Here is a 21,532-nt window from a genome sequence, read left to right as displayed (position 1 = left end):
TATGTACACTAGATTCAATGACATTGTTACTACTTTAGAGGCCTTAGGTAAGACATTTACAAATGGAGAAAGAGTTAGAAAAATTTTAAGAAGTTTACCTAGATCGTGGGAATCTAAAGTCACTGCCATAACAGAAGCTAAAGACTTAGATACACTTCCATTTGACAACTTGCTAGGTTCTTTAATGACACATGAAATGATGATGAAAAGAAATGAAGTTGATGATTCCAAGAAAAACAAAAATGTAGCACTTAAAATTGAGGATGAAGATAAAAACTCTCAAAGTGAAGATGATGATTTTGCACTATTAGCTAGGAAATTTAGGAAATTTATGAAGAAAAGTAGGTTTAATCAAAGAAGAACATTTCGGAAAGAAAAAGATCAAAAAGAGTCTAATCCAACTAATGAGCTTCGATGCTTTGAATGTAAGAAGCTAGGTCACATTAGAAGTGACTGCCCTCAACTGAAAAAGATGGATCACAAGGAAAGAAAAATGAAGAAGAAGGCTCTAGTTGCATGGGGTGAAGAAGAGCTCTCATCAAGTGATGAATCACAAGATGAAGAAATTGCCAACATTTGTTTTGTGGCCAATATTGAAGACGAGGTAAACTCTCAGCACCTTAATTCAATTTCTAAATTTACATTTGAAGAACTTCATGATGCATTCAATGATGTGCTAGGTGAATGCGAGCATATGAATGAGAAAAACAGTGTTTTAAAAAGAGAATTAAATTCCTTAGAAAATAAGGTAAATGATCTGAAAATCAAAATAGGAATGTTGGAAAATGAAAGAGACAGTCTATGTACTGAAAAGGAAAATCTCTTGAAAGAAAACAAAGACATGAAGGAATCTTTAGAAAAATTAGTTGAAGGTAAAAATAAACTAGAAATGATACTTGGAGCTCAAAGAAATTTTGGAAATAAACAAGGAATTGGATTTGATCCATTCCAAGCAAGCTCCAGTAAAACAGTGTTTGTTAAAGCATCAAACCAAAAATTTATTCAAAGAAAATCATCTTTCAAACCAATGTTTTCAAAAAGAGGTATTAACTGTCACTATTGTGGAAAAGATGGTCACTCAGTCAACAAATGCTTCATACGAAATTTTCCTCAAAAATTCAAACAAGTTTGGGTTCCTAAGGATGTAGTATCTTCTAACAAGTATGGACCCAAGATGATGTGGATACCAAAGGGAACAACGTGAATAATTTCTTGTGTAGGCTGCATTGGTTTCAAATGATTCAAGGAGCAAGTGGTTCCTTGACAGTGGGTGCTCAAGGCACATGACAGGAGACCAAGATCTTCTCAGCAACATTGTTTTCAAGGAAGGAGGTAAGGTTTTCTATGGTGACAACTCTCAAGGTAAAATCATAGGTATGGGCTCTATTTCTTTTGAAAATATTACATTAGAAAATGTATTTCTTGTTGATGGACTTAAACATAATCTGATCAGTATTAGTCAATTGTGTGATTTAAGATATGAAGTTTGTTTTGATGCTAATTCTTGTAAAGTTGTATGCTCTAAGACAAAAGAAATAAAATTAACAGGAAATAGAATAGGAAACATCTATCTCACATTTCTAGAGTCACCAAGAATGGAAAACTGTTTAGTTGCAAATTCATCTCAAAATTCCTGGTTGTGGCATAGTAGGTTAGGGCATGCTAGTATGAACCTAATAAACAAGTTAGTAAAACATGATCTTGTTATTGGATTACCTAAGCTTAAATTTGAAAAAGATCACATTTGTGGCACTTGCATGAAAGGTAAGAAAATTAGTGTATCATTCAAACCATTAAATGAAGTATCAACATCTAAACCTCTAACACTACTTCACTTAGACTTGTTTGGTCCAATGAGAACTCTAAGCTTAGGAGGTAAACAATATGTTTTGGTAATAGTAGATGATTATTCTAGATTCACATGGGTTATCTTTCTTGCATCCAAAAATGAAACTTTTAAATCATTTGAAATATTTAGTAAAAGAATTCAAAGAGAAAAAGGTTTTTGTATTTCAAAAATTATAAGTGATCATGGAGGAGAATTTGAAAATGATTCTTTCAAACGGTTTTGTGAAGAAAATGGAATAGATCACAACTTCTCTTGTGCTAGGACTCCTCAACAAAATGGTGTAGTAGAGAGAAAGAATAGATCCTTACAAGAAATGGCTAGAACAATGCTTTGTGATAAAAATCTTCCTAAATATTTTTGGGCAGAAGCTGTGCATACTGCCTGCCATATTTTAAATAGAGTTTCAATGAGGCCATTATTGAAAAAGACTCCATATGAATTATTTAAAGGAAGAAAGCCTAACATAAGTCATTTCCATGTCTTTGGTAGTACTTGCTATATTCTCAATAATGGAAAATAATCACTAGGTAAGTTTGATGCTAAAAGTGATGAAGGTATATTTTTAGGATATTCATCTCAAAGTAAAGGTTATAGGGTATTCAACAAAAGAACCTTAGTAGTAGAAGAAACAATTCAAGTAATAGTTGATGACATAAGCATTGGGGTTCCAAAACCTAGAGAAGAAGGTGAAAATGATGTAACTCAAAATTTTGAAAGGCTTTCAATAAGACAAAATGAATCTAATTCTCAAGAAAATGATCCATTTGAAGAAGAACAAGAGCAGCAAGTAGAAAAAGAACCAACATTTCCAAGAGAAAGGAAATATGTCAAAAAGAATGAAATCATAGGAGATCCATCCAAAGGCATTAGAACTAGATCTTTCATTAGAAATGAATGCCAATATGCTGCCTTCCTATCTCAAGTTGAACCCAAAAATATCAAAGAAGCTCTTGAAGATGAAAATTGGATTATAGCCATGCAAGAAGAATAAAATCAATTTGAAAGAAATGGAGTTTGGAAATTAGTGCCAAGACCAAAAGATTATCCTATTATAGGCACAAAATGGTATTTAGAAATAAGATGGATGAAAATGGAGTTGTAACAAGAAACAAAGCAAGGCTAGTGGCTCAAGGTTATAGCCAAGAAGAAGGTATTGACTATGATGAAACCTATGCCCCTGTTGCTAGATTAGAAGCCATAAGAATGTTGTTAGCATTTGCTTGTTACAAAAACTTCAAGCTATATCAAATGGATGTTAAGAGTGCTTTCTTAAATGGATATATTAATGAAGAAGTCTATGTAGAACAACCCCCTGGTTTTGAAAATCACTAGTATGAAGATCATGTGTTCAAATTGTCTAAAGCTTTATATGGTCTAAAACAAGCCCCTAGAGCATGGTATGAGAGACTTAGTAAGTTTCTCTTAGAAAAAGGATTTAAAAGAGGACAAATAGATACAACCTTATTTATAAGAAGCCATGATAAGGACATCTTATTAGTTCAAATATATGTAAATGACATCATCTTTGGATCTATAAATAAATCTCTATGTGATCAATTTGCAAATCTTATGTAAGGAGAATTTGAGATGAGTATGATGGGTGAACTTAAGTACTTTCTAGGATTACAAATAAAACAAGAAGAAGAAGGCATATATATTTCTCAACAAAAGTACATAAGAGATCTTCTCAAGAGGTTTGATGTTCAAGATTGTAAACCTATGGCTACACCTATGAGTAGTTCTCAAAGCCTAGATAAAGATGAGTTAGGCAAGGCTGTGGACAACAAGCTTTATAGAAGCATTATTGGCTCTTTATTATATCTAACAGCCAGTAGACCTGATATTATGTTTAGTGTGTGCTTATGTGCTAGGTTCCAATCCAATCCCAAAGAATCTCACTTGAAAGCAGTTAAAAGAATCTTGAGATACCTAAAATGATCTGCAAATCTAGAACTATTTTATGCAAAATCAAATATTTTTGATCTAATAGCATACACTGATGCAAATTATGATGGATGTAAAATAGATAGAAAAAGTACAAGTGGTTCATGTCAATTCTTAGGAAATTGTTTGGTATCTTGGTCAAGTAGAAAGCAAAATACAGTGGCTCTATCATCTACTGAGGCTGAGTATGTAGCAGTTGGAAATTGTTGTGCTCAAATATTGTGGATGAAATACCAAGTAGAAGACTATGGCATAAGACTTCATAACATCCCAATAAAATGTGATAATACTAGTGCTATAGCTTTAACAAAAATCCAGTGTTTCATGCAAGAACTAAACATATAGAAGTAAAACATCACTTCATTAGAGACCATGTTCAAAAAGGAGACATAAGTCTTGAATTCATAGATACAAATCATCAAGTAGCAGACATCTTTACAAAACCTCTTGATAGAGAAAAGTTTGAATATTTTAGGAGTGAACTGGGACTAATTATAACATGAGTAAGTGTGTGGTAATTGATTTCTTTTCTTATTCCTGTTTATATATATATATATATTTGATAAGGCCAAGATTCAAATCTGTCAAATCAATATAAAATCTATTGACAGAATGCTTTCAGGCCAAAATTTATATGTGATGTTTGGGGCACATCTCTGCAAATTAATCTGTTTAAATCTTAAATATAGTCGACAACATTTGTGCTGTTGTCGACTAAGATGTTGTGAGATTGTTAAGATAGTCGACAGAAGGCTCAGCCTAGTCGACTATGCGCTAAGTGTAAAGTAAAAATCAGTCGACAACATTATTGTATCTGTCGACTATTCCTTTGGTTCTTTTAATAATAGTCGACTATACCTCTCTCATCTGTCGACTATACCCTAGAAATTTAATACAATAGTCGACAAAGCTATATCATCTGTCGACTATCATATCCCGCCTATTTAAAGAAAGGCGACTATCGGCTTTCTTAAAACCCTAACTTCTCCCTTGTGGCCGATTTGCTCTCTCCTTCTCTCTTTAAAAGTGTCGATCTCCATCTCTTCTTGGCATTACCGATCGCCCATCTCTTTCTCTAAAGTGCCAAAGCTCTCAAAATCACCTGCTTCTACTCGACTATATCCGGTAATCGTTTTCTCGGTCATATTCCGAGACCTCTCTTGCTTTCTCTATCTCAAGTTTTTTTTTTCTCAATGACGTGTACCAAGAACTCGGATAAGGGAAAAGGAAAAGAGAAGGTATCGGGTTCTTCAAGCCGTCCTCCATCTCAACCGAGGCCTCAACTTCAGCTTTTTAATTCTGAGGGACAACAAGAAAGGTACTCCATTCATTTTGATTCCCGAGAAGTCCTTATCGGTCGATATTTGGATTTATCATTTCTAGACACCATTGGTTTTCCATACATTCAAACGTTTAAGGACTTTGGTTGGTGGGATTTTCTAACAATTCATAGATGCATATATGAAGATGCGGTTAGGACTTTTTATTCCAATGCTGACAATACCTATCACAAAAGAAAGTCGGATGAGAAGTTTAAGACCAACATTGGGGACTCTCATATGGAAATCACTTTGACGTTAATCCACGATCAGTTTAAAATTCCTTTAGAAGGAGAGGAGTATGCCTCTTGGACTCAAGACTTTGTGCAGGCCAGTAAAGAAGTCATAGGAGATGACTCTCTTACAACTAAAATCACTAACACTTCAAGTTAAACACTAGGATTCATCATCTTATTTGTTGTCAGATGATCTACCCTAGAAATGAAAGCTTCTCTCTTGTTACAAGACTTGACTTATGACTACTCCAATGCATTAAGGCTAAGAGAAGGCCAAATCTGTGCTTACTAATGATAAATCTGATGATAGACTCCTTTTCTACCAAAACTAGGTCACTTCCCTATGGTATGGCAGTCAGTGTTTTACTGGATAGTCTGGTTGGGAACATGGACAGTGCTAGAAAAGTATATCTCAGTCTCTCTCAACACATAAATGACAAGACACCCATTAGAATTGGCTATGCAAATAAAGATGGTGAATAGGTTAAAGCTGACAAACCTGAAACTCCTAGAAAGAAGAGAAGATCAGAAGGACCATCTTCATCTCATGAAGACCTAGTAATTCAAGGTATGGCAGATTTGAAACTAAACATATCAAAAGTTGAAACCGGTTTGCAAGAATTTAGAGAAGAAGTCAGGTTAGATTTACAAAGTCTCCATCAGCAGCAAGAAGACCTATCTTCTCAGTTGGGGCACCTTATTCAGATGCTATCTTCTCAGTTTCCTCCACCTGCTGCATCTCCATCCATTCCATCAGTTGCCTCTCCTTCATCAGCTCAGTCTTCTCCTTCATCCATCTCTCCAGATGTTTAGATGATGCCCTCATCATACATTCCACTTTACTTTTACCTTATGTATGCTTATTTTGGTAGATTTACCAGTTGTTTTTGTTATATGGTTTGTTGAACTCAAACATCGCTTTATGAATGAATGTTCTAATATTGACATTTTACTCTTATTAATGTATGTTTAACTCCGGCTAAATGGTTTAGTTGAATTTCTATGTGCAGCTTGGTTTAAGGGGGAGCCTCAGTGTGTTTCAAAAAGGAGGAGTATTCATTGTATTTGATATTGACAAAAAGGGGGAGATAAAGTGAATTTATTGATTTTCATAATTTTCAATATTGTTTTGTCATCATCAAAAAGGGGGAGATTGATATTTTATTCTTAGTAATAAAATGATTTTGATAATGACTATATGAAAATCAATCTCTATGGATTATATGAATGAGAAAACAAATTTGTAATATATGAATTTTGAAGCAAGGTATGAAATCCTATGGAAGAAATATTGAGTTTGGTTGAGTGATATTTATTTCAAAATATACTTTTGATAATCTCAACTTGCTTTCAAAAAGATCAAAATGAGGATTTGTTAAAGTTTTCTATGTTTTCAAAAGGATAGTCGACTATGTGTTTCATTCTGTTGACTATGCCTTAGAATAGTCGACTATGTATAAGGATAGTCGACTATGCTCGTTTGATCTATCGATTATGTGAGGCATCTGTCGACTATTTTTTAATCTGTTGACTATCAGGTAAGGATAGTCGACTATGGCTTTTCATCTGTCGACTATTTTTGTTCTTAGAATTCAAAATTTTCTTCACATTTTTACAATAGTCGACTGTGCATATGTATCTGTCAACTATGGGATTTTTGTGTTAGAAATAGTCGACTATCTCTTTCTGTCTGTCGACTATGTTTGGTTTTATTTGATAAAATAGTCGACTAACATTTTTTCTCTATCGACTGTGTGTTTCACAGAAACTTATAACGACTAGTTTTTGGTGCATTAAATGCTCGCCCAACCACCCACAACGGTCCAAAAATTCAACTTGCCCACCATCAACTATAAATAGGTGGTTGAAGACACATTGAAGGCTGCTGAAACACATTGAATATCTTGAACGATCGTGCCTGAACTATTACATCGAGCTTTTAACTTTTCTCTCTGTATTTTCATTTAAGAGGCTTTGATATCTTACTGTTCTATTACTTTTAAGCCTCGATCTTTCATTTAAAGAGAGAGCTTGTAACTAAGAGTTGTACTCTTAGAATCTCTATTTCATTCTCTGTATTTTTTCCTAGTGGTAGCTAGAAGACCCATTAAGTTGGGAGGTTGTAAGTTCCCTAGTCAAGGACTAGAAGACCTGCTCGTATTGAGTAGGGGGTTTGAGAGTAAAGATTGGTTTTAAAATCCTTAGTTGATAGCTAAGGTAGTGGACTAAGCTTGGAAAGCTGAACCACTATAAATTCGTGTCTTCACTGCTTTCCATACTTTTTTTGCTTACCTTTGCATTTCTGTTTCTACTGACTTTGATTGTTCATTGATAAGATTCCATATTTACTCTTCACCATTTGAAAGTATCTTTGCTTCTCAAAAGAATTTTTTTAATTATACCAATTCACCCCTCCTCTTGGTGTGTGTCATATCAATTCAATTCTATCATTTCTTTCTATACTAAAAATCCTATCTCGGGATGTTTAACAATGACATATCATTTTTCTTTGAAATCTCAGCCTCAGGACATTCCCTGCAGTCGATTCGGCGACTTATTTTTTCCATCAAGTCATCTTTTGGTATTTTAAACTCATCTAAATTACATGGCAATTGTATGAAGATATGGGGTATTACACCCATTAACTTATATAAGCAGTGTGTCGTGTAACCTACAATGGTGATGTGTTGCGTCTAACACTATGGTGGTGAGTCTGTTGACACTATGACAGTGAGTTCGTTGGCGGTATATCCACATATCACTATGGCAGTGAGTCCGTTGATACTATGGTGGTGAGTTTGTTGACACTATGGCAGTGAATCCATTGGCGGTACATTCGTATATCACTATAGCGGTGAGTCCATTGGCGGTATATCCGCATATCACTATGGCGGTGAGTCTGTTGGCAATATATCGGCATATCACTATGGCGATAAGTCCGTTGATACTATAGCAGTGAGTCTGTTGACACTAAGACAGTGAGTCCGTTGGCTATATATTCGCATATCATTAGGGTGGTGAGTTTGTTGGCGGTATATGTGCATATCATTATGGCAATGAGTCCATTGACATTTTTACTTGTGATAAGGAAAACCTTGACTTGAGCTTACCTATGCCATCATCACTATTGTCCCACCCTAGTGAGGTGGACTTGCATATAGTATGTGTTCGTGTTACCTTTTCTTTTATTCATGGTAGGAAAATTCTTGGGTAACCTTGCATATGATGTTGGCCATCGTGGTTTCTTTCAATACATTGTGGTTATTATATCATGTCACATCTTGTAATGATCTATTCATGTTCCATAGACTTGTTGAATCTTGTGGCTCATTTTGTTTTTTTGCGTCATTCTAGGTAAATATAAATGAGAAGCTGAGGAATGTGATGGATTTAGCCACTGGTGATGGGTCGTGTTAGACATGTGTACAGATGTCTTCCTAACTTGAAGATCTTTGGCAGTTGTCTAAGGGCAGAGAGCTGAGATTTATTTTTCCTAACTTCTCATAGCCTTCTTGTAACATCCCTAACTTTGGAAATAATTAATTTATGGGTTTTAAGGTGATTTATTGAGTTATGTGTAGTTTTGAGAAAATAGTCAATTAGGACAATTAATTATTTTATTTGAGAATATTTATGAAAATAATGAAAGAATAGAATAAATTAAATTAGTGAATTTTTAGAAAATTTTGGGTGTAAGTGAAATAAGGAAAAATGAGGTGTGGGGTGTGTGCGAATTTCGGAAGATTTGGGGGTTGTGGTGTGATTTTCGAAAAATAGGCTGAGGGTCCCTTTAAATGTAAATGCACGCGCATATAGGGCGAGGATGGTTGCTAGCGCGGACGGTCACATTTACGCATGTGAGGGGTGAGGTCGTGGGTTTGATCTACGAAAGGGCTCGCGCGCTGGGGGAATTTTGACTGATTTTAATCAGCTTTGAGCGCCCAAAACAATGTTGTTTTGGAGACGCCAGGTGCTGGCCTTGCGCAGCCCAACAGTGCCACATGGTGTGCGCTAGTGTCTCCTCTTCCACCCATCCATTTTACCCTCAATTCATTCTTCACTGTTTGCCAATTTACAGTCATGTAAGGGAGTGGTGGCCAAGGTTATTATTGGCTTAGAAGTTGGAGATAAAACCATGGATTAAACCATGGATTGAGGGAGAAATTAGGGGTGGCTGAGCCTATAAATAGGCAAGCACGACCATGGGTTTGAAGGCATAAAGTGAAGAGAAGCAAAGCAAGAGGAGAGGCCGTGAGCTTGGGAAGGTTTCAGTTCTGAGAGGTAAGATTAATTTTAGAGTTTGGTTAATTTGATAAATAGTTAGTTTAATTAATTTAGTAAGTGAATTGACCATTAAATTAGTTAATTAGTAAGCTGATGTGGTAACTGATATTGGAAATTAGTACAATAGTTAAATTAACTTAGTTAATTTGTTATCTTGTTATCTTGGTACGTAGTGGTTCGAATTAGTTAATTAATTAACTTAGTGCTCAGTTAATCTAGTGAATTTGCTAGTAGGGCAATTTAATAAAATTTAGCTTATGTTTTATTTAATTAAGTTCACAGCATTACATTTCACGTATATAATTTTATTAAGGGAATTTGGAGTACGTGGCTGATACGCCTAACGAGTTAGCGACATTTACTAGACAGACAGATATTTTGAGGTAAGGGTTTAATCTTTATGTGTAAATTACTTTTAACATGATTTGCATAAAATATTGAGGGAGTGCCTAAGTATGGGACAATAAATTTTTAACTGAGAGAGTTTTAAGACGGGGCCATAGAGGAAACCACTAGAGGCCACCTAGAGCCTGAGATAGGTACGGTGGAAGAGTTTGCATACACGCTGCACTATATCATGCTCATTAATTTACTACATCACATATCATCTTTACTGAGTCCCTGGACTCACCCCTTTACCCCTCACTAACCCAACAGATGGCTCAGGTCTAAAAAAGGAAAAGCGGTGTTGATGATAGAGTCGTTGATTAACAATAATTGCGGACAGTGAGAGTGTGAGTCGTGTTTCTATGTTATTTATGTAATATATATATATATGCTCTGTATTTGACTATGAGAAACGACTACAATTTAAATAAAATTTGATCAAGTTCAAATTAAGGTTCTCACTATGAGAAACTCAGAATGTGTGTTTGAACTGGTCGGGATATGAAATATGTTTAAATATGCTTGATTGTTGGTATATTTTATTGAGCGTGTGGTATTTACTTTTATTTGTTATGAAAAATTATATTTATATTTTAAGGGCCTAATTGGGCACGAGAATCGAGTGAATTTTTGCTATCTCTGTATTTTAAATCCAAGTTCTCAATAGTCGAAGGCGGCGAAGTCTGTACCCCACCAAGGGTGTCCATATTATTATATTACTTTATATTGGCAAGGCATAGCCGTCCTTCGAGATAGGACCGGATTGTAACCGTAGGTTACAAGGACACTCGGTAGTGGGGACCGGGGCATCACACTTCTTTACATATTTTGTAATGTATGGGCAGTTAAGTCTGAAGTGAGCACTATAATAACTTAGTGATGTATATGTGTATATGTGGTTGGCAATAGTTGGCTTCTTGAGTTGTGTTGTACCTTATCTTTGATGACTCCCTCTTAGATCTTCTTGGTAGTGGGAGCTCTAGAAGGCGTGCTGTAACATTCTGCATCGAGCAATACAAAAGACTAGAATAACTTAACCTGATGGGCCTACGCGAACTTCCCAAGGGGTTACCCATCATTGAGTTTCCCCAGCTCAACCATGCTTAACCCGGGAGTTCTTTGTCTACATTCAGCTCAAAAAGTATCCAGCTGGTGTTGTTTCATTTCTTACTTATTTTCGTTATATACTACCATTCCCTGCACTCTTGGGGTATTACATTCTCCCCCCTTAAGCACATGACTTTCTCATCATGCGACCTTACAACTAGTTTCAGATCTTTCCCATTTGTGTGACCGATGTGGGATTCGCCTAAGGTGCCTACACGCACCCCCTTTAGCGACTCAACATCCTCGCCGAGGTTTGCCCCACCACCGCACTCAGAGGCTCGAGGATTGGCTCTGATACCAACTGTAATATTCCGCATCGAGTGATAGGAAAGATCAGAACAACTTACTCTGATGGGCTTACGCGAACTTCCCAGGGGGTCACCCATCCTTGAACTTCCCCAACTCAAGCATGCTTAATCATGGAGTTTTTGCCTACATTCAGCCCAAAAAGTATCCAGCTAATGTTGTTTATTTTCTTACTTATCCTCTATATATACTACCATTCTCTAGACTCTTGCGGTATTACACGTGACGTTACAATAAATGTTCGTGTTAGTAAGTGTAAGAAAGTTTGAATTTATAATCTTATATTTATTATGAGATGTGAGTTATTATTTAAGGAACGTTAAGAAAATTAACTTGTATATTAAAAAAAATTACTTATCTTTGAAGCCAAATTCAATGGAGATTGACATACCATGATATATATGTTGATTGGCGGGGCATTAATGTAATTGGCAAATTTATAGAGTACCAAAAAAATTATAATAATAAAAAACACAGCAAATGCTTACCCTTGTGCTCGTAAAAACTGATGCCTGCAAGTTAAAACAAAATAAATAAGTAAATAAGAGGCGAAACTAATGCACATATAATATACTTCAATGCTATTTATTTATACATTAATTTTTTATATTTAATTTTAATATTTATAAAATTATAAATAATGTTCGTGATAGTAGGTATGAGAAAATTTGAATTTATAATGAGAGGTGAGTTATAACATTAAGAAAATTAAGTTGTATATTAAATAAAAACAAATACTTATCTTTGAAGCCAAGTTCATCAGCAATCGAGATTGACATACCATGATATGTATGATTGGCAACTTATTAAATGTAATTGATAAATTTATGGAGTACCAAAAAAATTATAACAAAAGAAAAATACAGCAAATACTTACCCATGTATAAGAAACCTGCAAGTTAAAAACAAAATAAATAAGTAAATAAGGGGGTCAAACCAATGCACATATAATATACTATAATGCTATTTATTTATACACTAATTTTTTATATTTAATTTTGATATTCATAAAATTATAAGTAATATTTTAAAAAATTATAATATATTGACTTTTGTACATTATTGTATATAGTTTGTTTTTTGATTTTGTTTAGATGGATTTTTTTTTTTTTGTTAGTTTTATCTCATGGATTTTTTTTTTCTTATGATACTAGGGATATTCCCTACCAGATAATTGTAGCGCTCCTGTGATCTTTCGCTTAATGAAATTTTTATTTAAAAAAATAACTAAAATTTAAAAAATATATATTTTAAAGATATTTGATCTCGGGTAGGCAACGCATATATATGCAAGTTTTTTCTTGTTTTTTATTTTCAACTTTTTAGTGCTTTTTAAAAATAAATCAGTTAAAATTTCCCAAGCACCCCTTAATTTATGGTTTCTTTTTAGTCATATAAGTTCTTGTAGTTTACTTAAATTGTTGAAATATCCATTGTGTTATAGACCCTATCAATTAAGAACTAATTAAACCACATTTATCCTTAATCTCAAACTAATTAAAAAAATTAAAAAACTAAAAATCGTTCAAAATTTCAAAGGCTTGGGTGGAACCGGTTTGGTTCTAGTGTCAAAAGAGATGTGCTCCAACCAACCATCACTAGAACTAGAGATGGCAAAATGGGCCCGGCCCGGGACCGGGCTAGGGCCAACATTTTGCTGGCCCATTTAAGGCCGGGCCAAATGGTGGTGGGCCGAGCTGGCCTGCTTGGCCCGCTAATTTGCCACAAAACCCCCCCTCAGCCTCGCCTCTCGCCCTCGCCCTCGCCCTCGCCCTCACCCTCACCCTCTGCCTCGCGCTCGCCCTCGCTCTCGCCCTCACTCCCCGTCGCAGTCGCCGTCGCCCTCGTCTCGCCTTTGCCCGCGCCTCTCGCTCGCCCTCGCCCTCGCTCGCCCTCTGTCTCGCCCTCGCCCTCTGTCTCGCCCTCGCCCTCTGTCGCCCTCACCCTCGCCCGCGCCCCTCACTCTCGCCCTCGCTCGCCGCCCTCACCCCTCAGTCACCCTCGCTCGCCCTCTGTCGCCTACGCCCTCACTCTCAGTCTCGCCCCTCGCCCTCTCTCGCTCACGCCGCCTGCCTCTGTTGCCTAGCTAAAGCCTAAAGGTAAGTTAAGTTTTGTATTAATCATTTGCCTAGCTAAAGCCTAAAGTTTTGTGTTAATTATTTAAAATGAATTGTTTTAATTATTTGGGCAGGCCCGTTTGGCCCGCCGGCCCGTGTAGGGCCGGACTAGGACCAGCAATCTGCTGGCCCGTTTTTAAGCGAGCCGATTTGGCCCGGCCCGCTTGGTCCGCGGGCCACTTGGTGGCAGGCCGGCCCGGCCCGTTTGCCATCTCTAACTAGAACACATTGTTGAGTTCAAATAATAATGTTTATTAAAACTTAATGAAGGGTCCCTCGTTGAAACCCTCTCCATCAATATATAGAAGAGGATTATCTCGTTGTCGAGGAAGATGGTGAAAAAGGAAGCCCTATTCGTCTCCTTCTCCTCATCGTTGTCTTTCTCTCGTCGTCTTTCTCTCGTCATCATCTATATCGCCTATCATATTTCCAATTTTGTCACAAGCATATATGTATATATCATCACCAACGTCAAATTCTTAATTAGAGTTTTTTGTATCTTTCTCAAAAGATTTGGTATTGGATCTCAAATTAATCAATGAAAATCACGGTTAATGAATAACAGTCTAGCTAGCTCCATCATCTCTGTCACAGACAAACATATATAGAAGATGGGAATGATATATATGTATATATATATATGTGTGTGTGTGTGGAAAAAAGTGGAAAGAGATGATGACGAAGAAAAGAAAAATGATAATGACAGAAAAGTCATCCTTATCGTCATTCTTAACAACAAGAGAATCGTCTCTGTTGATAGAGATAATTCCAGATCATTGGGTTCTTTGGAAATCTTTGTTGGCTGGAAACTATTTAGTTTTGGCCAAACCTTTTATTTTTTTTAATTTTTTTAATATTTTTTTATTTTCTTAATTAGTTTGAGATTAACGGTAAATTTGATTTAGTTAGTGCTTAATTGATATAGCTTATAACAAAAATGGTATTTCAACTTTTAAATATAAAAACTTATTTATCTAAAGACAAATTATAGGAAGCATTAGAACAAAAAGTTCAAACGGCAAAAGTTGCTTGAAGAATTTATCCAATAAATTAATGAAAGCGAAGCACTTACCACCGTTGGAGCCATACCCAACGAAGGAGATACCTGTCACCAGAAACAAGAAGATACAATTATAGTATGTCACTTGAGACAAGTAAAGCAAGACTCACTGGCTTTCACTGGCAACTCTCGCTAACGAAAGGCATTTTGTCAATATTTTTTAACGATGTAAAGTTGTGGATGGTGAAAATGTGGTGGGAATGCCCCCAGCGCATAGTTTCACTGGCAAAAGGAAGTAGGGTGGGGGGGGGGGGGGGGGGGGGGGGGTGGGGGGGGGTGATATTCTTTAGATCTCACATTTATTGTTTGAGCGCTTGTCAGGAAAAAAAGTTACTATCTTGATAGTTAAAAATTATTTGTTATCTTTACATTTATAGTAAAATTAAAGATCGAATTGGACACTAAATTCTCTAATTTATATTTCTTACTTATATCAGGGGGCCGAATAGCGGGGCACTCATAAATTAAAAAAAAAAATGTGGTGGGAAGCGTAAAAAAAAAATATTATGAATACACTTTTTATTTTTAAATTTGATTTTTTTAAATATCTTTATATAAAAGAAAGTAATTAAACATTAATAAAAAAAAAGCTCTATCGACCCTTACCAAACTAAGGACTTTGTTGTTGTCATATCTAACGTCATTCTATAGGTAAAGTGAATCAGATATAAGATGAGTAGCATGAAATAAAATTTTGATTTTAAATTTCATCAGTTTACAATAAATGTGCATTATATTTTTATAGTAATTGTTGCGTTACTTTATTATTTTTGTCACAAAAAAGAACATTTTTATTGTGATAAATACCACATTAGAAGACCTATTATATGTATATAGAGAGAAATATCATCATCTAACTACAAAAAATGAGGTTTAATAATATTATTTTTGACTTATTTAATGTACTTTAAGTTTTTTTTATATTTTTTCCAACTTATATATGCAATGGAAAATAACACTCACCAATTTGGTTTTGCTCCATGAGGCCTGCAATTCATAACAAAATAAAAATAAATAAATAAGCCAACCATAACGTTATGTTTTAGGTATATAGAAGATATGTTTAAAGAAATGTGTACAAAAACATGTACTCGTAAAAGAAAATGTTGTTCAATGGTTTGCATCGTATAAAATGGGTATTATAATTAATATTTATACATAATAATATAAATAGAATTATAAATCTATTAATGTACAACAACAACATATCCGATCTTTATCCCACCATGTGGGGTCAGTTACATAAATTCTAAACTTTCATATATTTATGTCTTTCGTCGTATCTTCATTTACGCCCACATATATTTCATATCAAACTTTAATGTCTCTCCCAAAGTCTTGTTGGGTCTGTCTCTACCTCTTTTTTTGACTAATTACTCTATTTTATCAACTCTCCTCACATGAATATCTCTTGATCTCCTTCTCACATGAGCAAATCATCTTAGTCTAGTGTTTCTCATATTCTCCTCAATTGACACTACTCCTACTTTATTACGAATAACCTTATTTCTAATTTTATCTGTTCTTATATGGCCACACATCCATCTTAACATCCTCAACTCCGCTACGCTCGTCTTTTGCTCATATTATTATTTGACTGCTCAACATTCTAAGTCATACAATAAAACTGATCTTATAATTGTCTTATAGAATTTTTTTTTCAGTTTTAATGAAATTTTATCATCACATAACACTCCCGATGCATTTCTCCATTTTAGCCAACTTGCCTTAATTCTATGTGTGACATTCTCGTGAATTTTTTTATCTTTTTGAATCATTGATCCTCAAATATCAAAAATGATCTTTTCTTTGTAAGATTTGATCTTCCAATTTTATTATAACATTCTCCACTTTTACATTCTTACTAAATAATTATAATATATCTACACAAGAATTTATTTTAAGATAAAAGTTAATAATTATAAAATATTACTATCACTATCACTTTTTTTATATAAAAACTTTAGTTAAATACTATTTTCCTTTAGTGCCATAAATGACTTAAGAGTCCATGATCCCATCCCTGCATTTTTATATATAGCAAATTAACATGCATTTTTATATAGTATAAATAATCTATTAATAATATATATTAGAAACACACAATAATAATATGATTTCAGAAATGTATTTCTGAGTTTGTCAGGACATCTGATAAAATTATTTAAATGCATATCTGTTTTCTGTATTTTATATGTTTCTGTATATATATATATATATATGTAATGAGGGGTATTTAAATAATTTCACTACATGCCCGACAAAAAATATATACCTGAAAACATTATCCCCATCTGATTTATTGATATTTTAATGAAAATTATAAAAACATCGTTTTCCTCAAAAGTAAGAGGATGATAATATACTAAGTTAGCGTTGATTAAAATGAGTAAGATAAGAGAATATCAAAATAAACTCGAAATATTTTTTGAACCAAAATACATAATAGTCAAGATAAGATTGAAAATATTCAAATATTTTTATCCAAATATTTGTTAAATTTTTTAGAATACACTAAAAGATGCAAGTATTATTTTTTTTCTTATTTATAAGAATTAATATATATTTATTTAGATGATAGTGAGATAAATATATTTTAAAAAATTAAGATAAAAGGTCACATAATTTTTTTTAATTAAAGGTCATTAAATAAGTTTAATAATAAAAATAAATAAATATTTTTCGTATCTAACATTTTTATCAATATTTTGATAAACAAACATTAACTAAATAAATTTCAAGCGCTAAAATATGATCAGAAAGAAGTCTTACGCACAATGGAAGTAGGACCTAACCGTTGGGCACCCCCATAATGTCAAATAATAAAGCTCAAATCCATTAGCCATGGCGTTGTGAATGTCCAAGAGGGAATGGTTCAGGCCATCGAGGAATGGCTCAGGCAAAACGGGAACCACCGCCTCCACCGTGCACAATTCCGCTACATCCGACGTGGACACGTAACCTTTCAGGATATACGAATGATTTCGTCTTAAAGGAGTGTAGAAATTGTTGAAACAATTAGAATTAGACCCAGCAACAAGATCCATGTAGTAGTAATTCACCGTATTTTGTTCTGTATGCTTTATTGGCCTCTCACAGTTCACCAACACTACTACAGACGAAAATATGCCCAAATATCCAGAAATGTTATCTGAAAACAGGTTATCCAGCGGAGAAAAATGAAGAGGAAGAGAGGAGCAATTGCGCTGGTCGATGCGCACGTCCACTACCCGAATGGTTCCATTCTCGTAGTTGATGTTAAGGACGTAGTACTTCTCGGCTAACAAGTATAATATTGTGCGATTGTTCTCGCAGGCCAATTGGAATTGCTTTTGACCGCAGCCTTTAGGATCGTCTTTGAGGCGGAAGGGGTAGCTAATATTGGGAAGGCTTCCGCAGGAAGAATGGCATCCGGATGATGATGATGAGGACTTAGCATCACTATATGCATAACCAGACCAATATAGGAGGAGAAGGAAAAGAAGGGTTGGATGCCCTGCTGCAATGACGAGGCCTCCAGCGGACATTTTCAGAGAGAGAGAGAGAGAATAGTAGGAGCTTCCAAAAAAATCATTCATTGGGAAGTTAGAATGGTTTTAGGTTTTTATCACATTAATATAAGTATATAAATAATAGAAATTAAATATTTGAATAGTATTATCGTTGTACATGTTTTGTAGACTCACCTCATATCTGTCCAAAATCAATGGACAAAATGATATGCCCGTAATGATCGATTTTGTTCCCTATTGCATTATTGGGTGATAGATTCAATCGTTCACATTCTTAACTGCTGTATAAGTAGGAGACGGAATCAGAAAAAATGAATAGAAAAGTGAAAAGCACACAAAAAAAATTTGGACAACAAAATAACTAATAAAATATAAATAATTATTTAAAATATTAAATTTATTTTATTTAAATTGTATGATACTCTCTTAGAAAAATAAAATTATTTGTGATTGAAATTATGGGATAAGACTCATAATTGAAGTAAAAAAAAAAAAATTAGAGAGGAGAATGTTTTTATTCATGGTTAAAGAAAATTTCATGCATTAACATTTTATTGTTATTATTAAAGTTGATTTGGTACCACCAATTGAATAAACTGTTTATGGTTCTTTGAACTTATTTAAATAGGTAATATTACTAAATGTTCAGTGATTTCTTATTATTAATAAAATAATTAATATAGCTATAACAATAAAGGTACCATATACATGAAATTTCTTAAAAAAAGAGGAAGGATTTACAAGAAGCACACTGCTTCTTTTCTTTTCACCAATTTCGGGGGACCTCCAATCTTATTCTTGTAACTCCTCTACTTAGGTTGTTTTTTAAAATATATTAACTTAACAAAAAAATAAAATAAAATGATCACATCCATGTTTGCCGTGTGATATCTGCCTCTCTTTTCCACGCATGACTTTTCTTGACAATTGAATTGTGCAATCGTGTTTGGGTTGTCTTTTCATCTTCTTTATTGCTCAAATAAATGCTACTTTTGAAAATTCAAAGTTCTCGGATAAATCTACCAATACTTCCAAAAGCTTTTGTACCCCTCTCTTCTTTTTAAGTTATTGTCAGTACTTTGTGGGCCACTTTGTTTTTTATTTTTATTAAGATTAGGTAATTTTTTTTAGATGAGATTTTTATTTAAAAAAAAAAACAATTATGTTAATACATGCTCCAAGCAATACCAGAAGATGAGACACAACAGAAGCTAGTGCAGATTCCGAGCCTTACAAAGAAAACAGACTTAAGCACAATTCTCCATGAGCCCAACAATTAAATACGATTATTATTAACTTAAGTAACATTTGTTAAAATAAACAATATAAGAGAATATTAATATAGGATCAATATACTTTTCGAATCAAGATATAAAATAGTCAAGATAAGATTGAAAAGTATTCTAAAATTTTTATCAAACTATTTGTTAAATTTTTTAAAATGCACTAGAAGACACCGTCATTATTTTTTTCTTATTTATAGAGACCAAAATATACTTATCCTGAGGGGAAAGAGAGATAAGTATATATTAAACAATCAAGATAAAAAGTTACGTAACTTTTTTTTCAATAATCACCGGATAAATTTAACAAATACGTTGAAAAAATTAAATATCCAGGATATTTTCTATATCTTATATTTTTTAATTTATATCTTAAATAATAAATACTATCTTAAAAAAAAAATTAAAATGATCATATTTGTATTTGCCGTGTGATTTCTGCTTTCTCTGTCTCACTCACGACTTTTCTTAACAATTGAATGGTAGAATTATGTTTCGATTGTGATTTCACCTTTCTTTTTTTAGTCTTTCTTCCTCAAATAAATGCTCCTTTTCAAATAAGTCTACCAATACTTCCAAAAGCTTTTGAACCTCTCATTTTTAAGTTCTTGTCAGGTGATTTTTTTTTTTTAATTAAGATTAGGGTTTTTTCTTTTTGTAAATGGAATTTTTATTAAACAAAAAAACAACAACAATCCCAATTTAAACTCAACATACGATGAGCCTAACAACCAGAATGCTTATCGTTCTCATTGTTATTAAAATTTCAATTTTACACGTACGATTTTATATTTTAAAAATCACCAAATGAGTCAAATCCTATTTAAAATTTAATTTGAGGTAAAATTTTATAAAATTTTAATTTTACTCGTACAACTTTATATTTGAGAGATCCTCAAACGATTCAAATTCCATGTAAAATCAAATTTAGAGTTGGGTGGTTCATTAATTAATTATCTATTTATCTTAATTTATTTATGTAATTATTATTAAATCACATAAAAATTACAACTTAAATTTGATAGAAGACGTTGGAAGCATCTTCTAAAAAATTTTAAATTATATTTTACCTCTAAATTATCTATACTAATCTGTTAGTTTTTGAGTTATATTTTGGAAGCATTATCTTTTGAACTATAATAAAGAATAATTAAATATTAAATAATATTAATTTTTTTAATAAAATTATATTATTATAAATATATATTTATAAAAATTAAAAAATATTTTTAATTATCTCTAAAAACTTACGATCTTACGATCCAATTTTATGAATCATTTTTCGATCCCACTTAAAATTTTGATTTTAACTACTTTAGTTATTCTTTTAAATTGTATTGATTACTTTTATATTTTTAAAATTACCGTCTTTCATGTTATTAATAAATAATTGTTATTTTTCAAAATTCTAAAATGATCTATTCTCCTCTTTCAATTTAATAACAAAAAAAAAAAAAAATTAAAGCTAGTGGTGCCCGATCAGCCGCCACCACCATCGCCTTGGATCCGATTCAAACCTAAGTTTTTAAATTACGATTCGAATCCCGAAACTTATCTAAGGGGCTGTTTGATTGCATTTATTTTTCATGAAAAATAAATATTTTCTACTTAAATTCTAACTTTTTTCATGTTTGATTACACTAATTTTCTAGGAAAATTAATAGAAGCCACACATATAGGGAGAGTAGACGATGTTGCTTAAAAACATTTGCTCAAATCTCTGTGCCTTTTAAATCCATTGACTTCTTCTAGGTTGGAATTTCAGAAAAGCCTTATTGAGAGCATGGTTTTATTCTTCCCTTTGTTCATCTTATTCTCTTTCACTCTTTTCTATAATAAGTAACCGTTGAGTTGAGTGACATTAAACTCATATATTTGAAATATTATCATCATGTGTTCAATACAATTAAAGTGGTATTTTTAATGTTATTTTTGCTAGTCAATTAAATATTTGTCGTCTAACCACTTGACTTGGCCGACTAGATAAATATTTAAATAAATAATATTATGCAAAAGAAATTAACTTCTATGTAATTAAAATGTGTTTCTTTATATATATATATATTAATTTACAATGGTTAATAAATAAAATTATTAACTTCCGTTCCCTTCATCTTTCTTTCATTTC

The 21,532-nt window shown here is 33.3% G+C and overlaps 1 protein-coding gene across 10 annotated transcripts in view; it reads right to left on the bottom strand.

Annotated features, from left to right (window-relative positions):
• LOC127802816 (rust resistance kinase Lr10-like) overlaps window positions 1–18,211 on the bottom strand; it is a 45,124-nt gene extending 26,913 nt beyond the window's left edge. For 3 of the 10 annotated variants that reach the window (XM_052338853.1, XM_052338878.1, XM_052338871.1), the window contains exons 1-5: window positions 17,386–18,211; window positions 15,573–15,596; window positions 14,622–14,654; window positions 12,310–12,324; window positions 11,921–11,944 (exon numbers count right to left, since the gene is read on the bottom strand). In XM_052338853.1, coding sequence (XP_052194813.1) covers window positions 11,921–11,944; window positions 12,310–12,324; window positions 14,622–14,654; window positions 15,573–15,596; window positions 17,386–18,187 — 898 coding nt within the window. In that variant the 5' untranslated portion in view covers window positions 18,188–18,211. Of the gene's footprint in view, window positions 1–11,920; window positions 11,945–12,309; window positions 12,325–14,621; window positions 14,655–15,572; window positions 15,597–17,381 lie in introns of all 10 variants that reach the window. The other 7 variants (XM_052338862.1, XM_052338893.1, XM_052338901.1 and 4 more) reach the window with 6 other exon arrangements.
• Window positions 18,212–21,532: the final 3,321 nt, after the last annotated feature.

Source organism: Diospyros lotus, chromosome 1, assembly GCF_014633365.1.
Source record: "Diospyros lotus cultivar Yz01 chromosome 1, ASM1463336v1, whole genome shotgun sequence".
Lineage (NCBI taxonomy): Eukaryota > Viridiplantae > Streptophyta > Magnoliopsida > Ericales > Ebenaceae > Diospyros > Diospyros lotus.
Note: the sequence above shows the minus strand (reverse complement) of the source record. Positions and strands in the feature narration are given on the sequence as shown.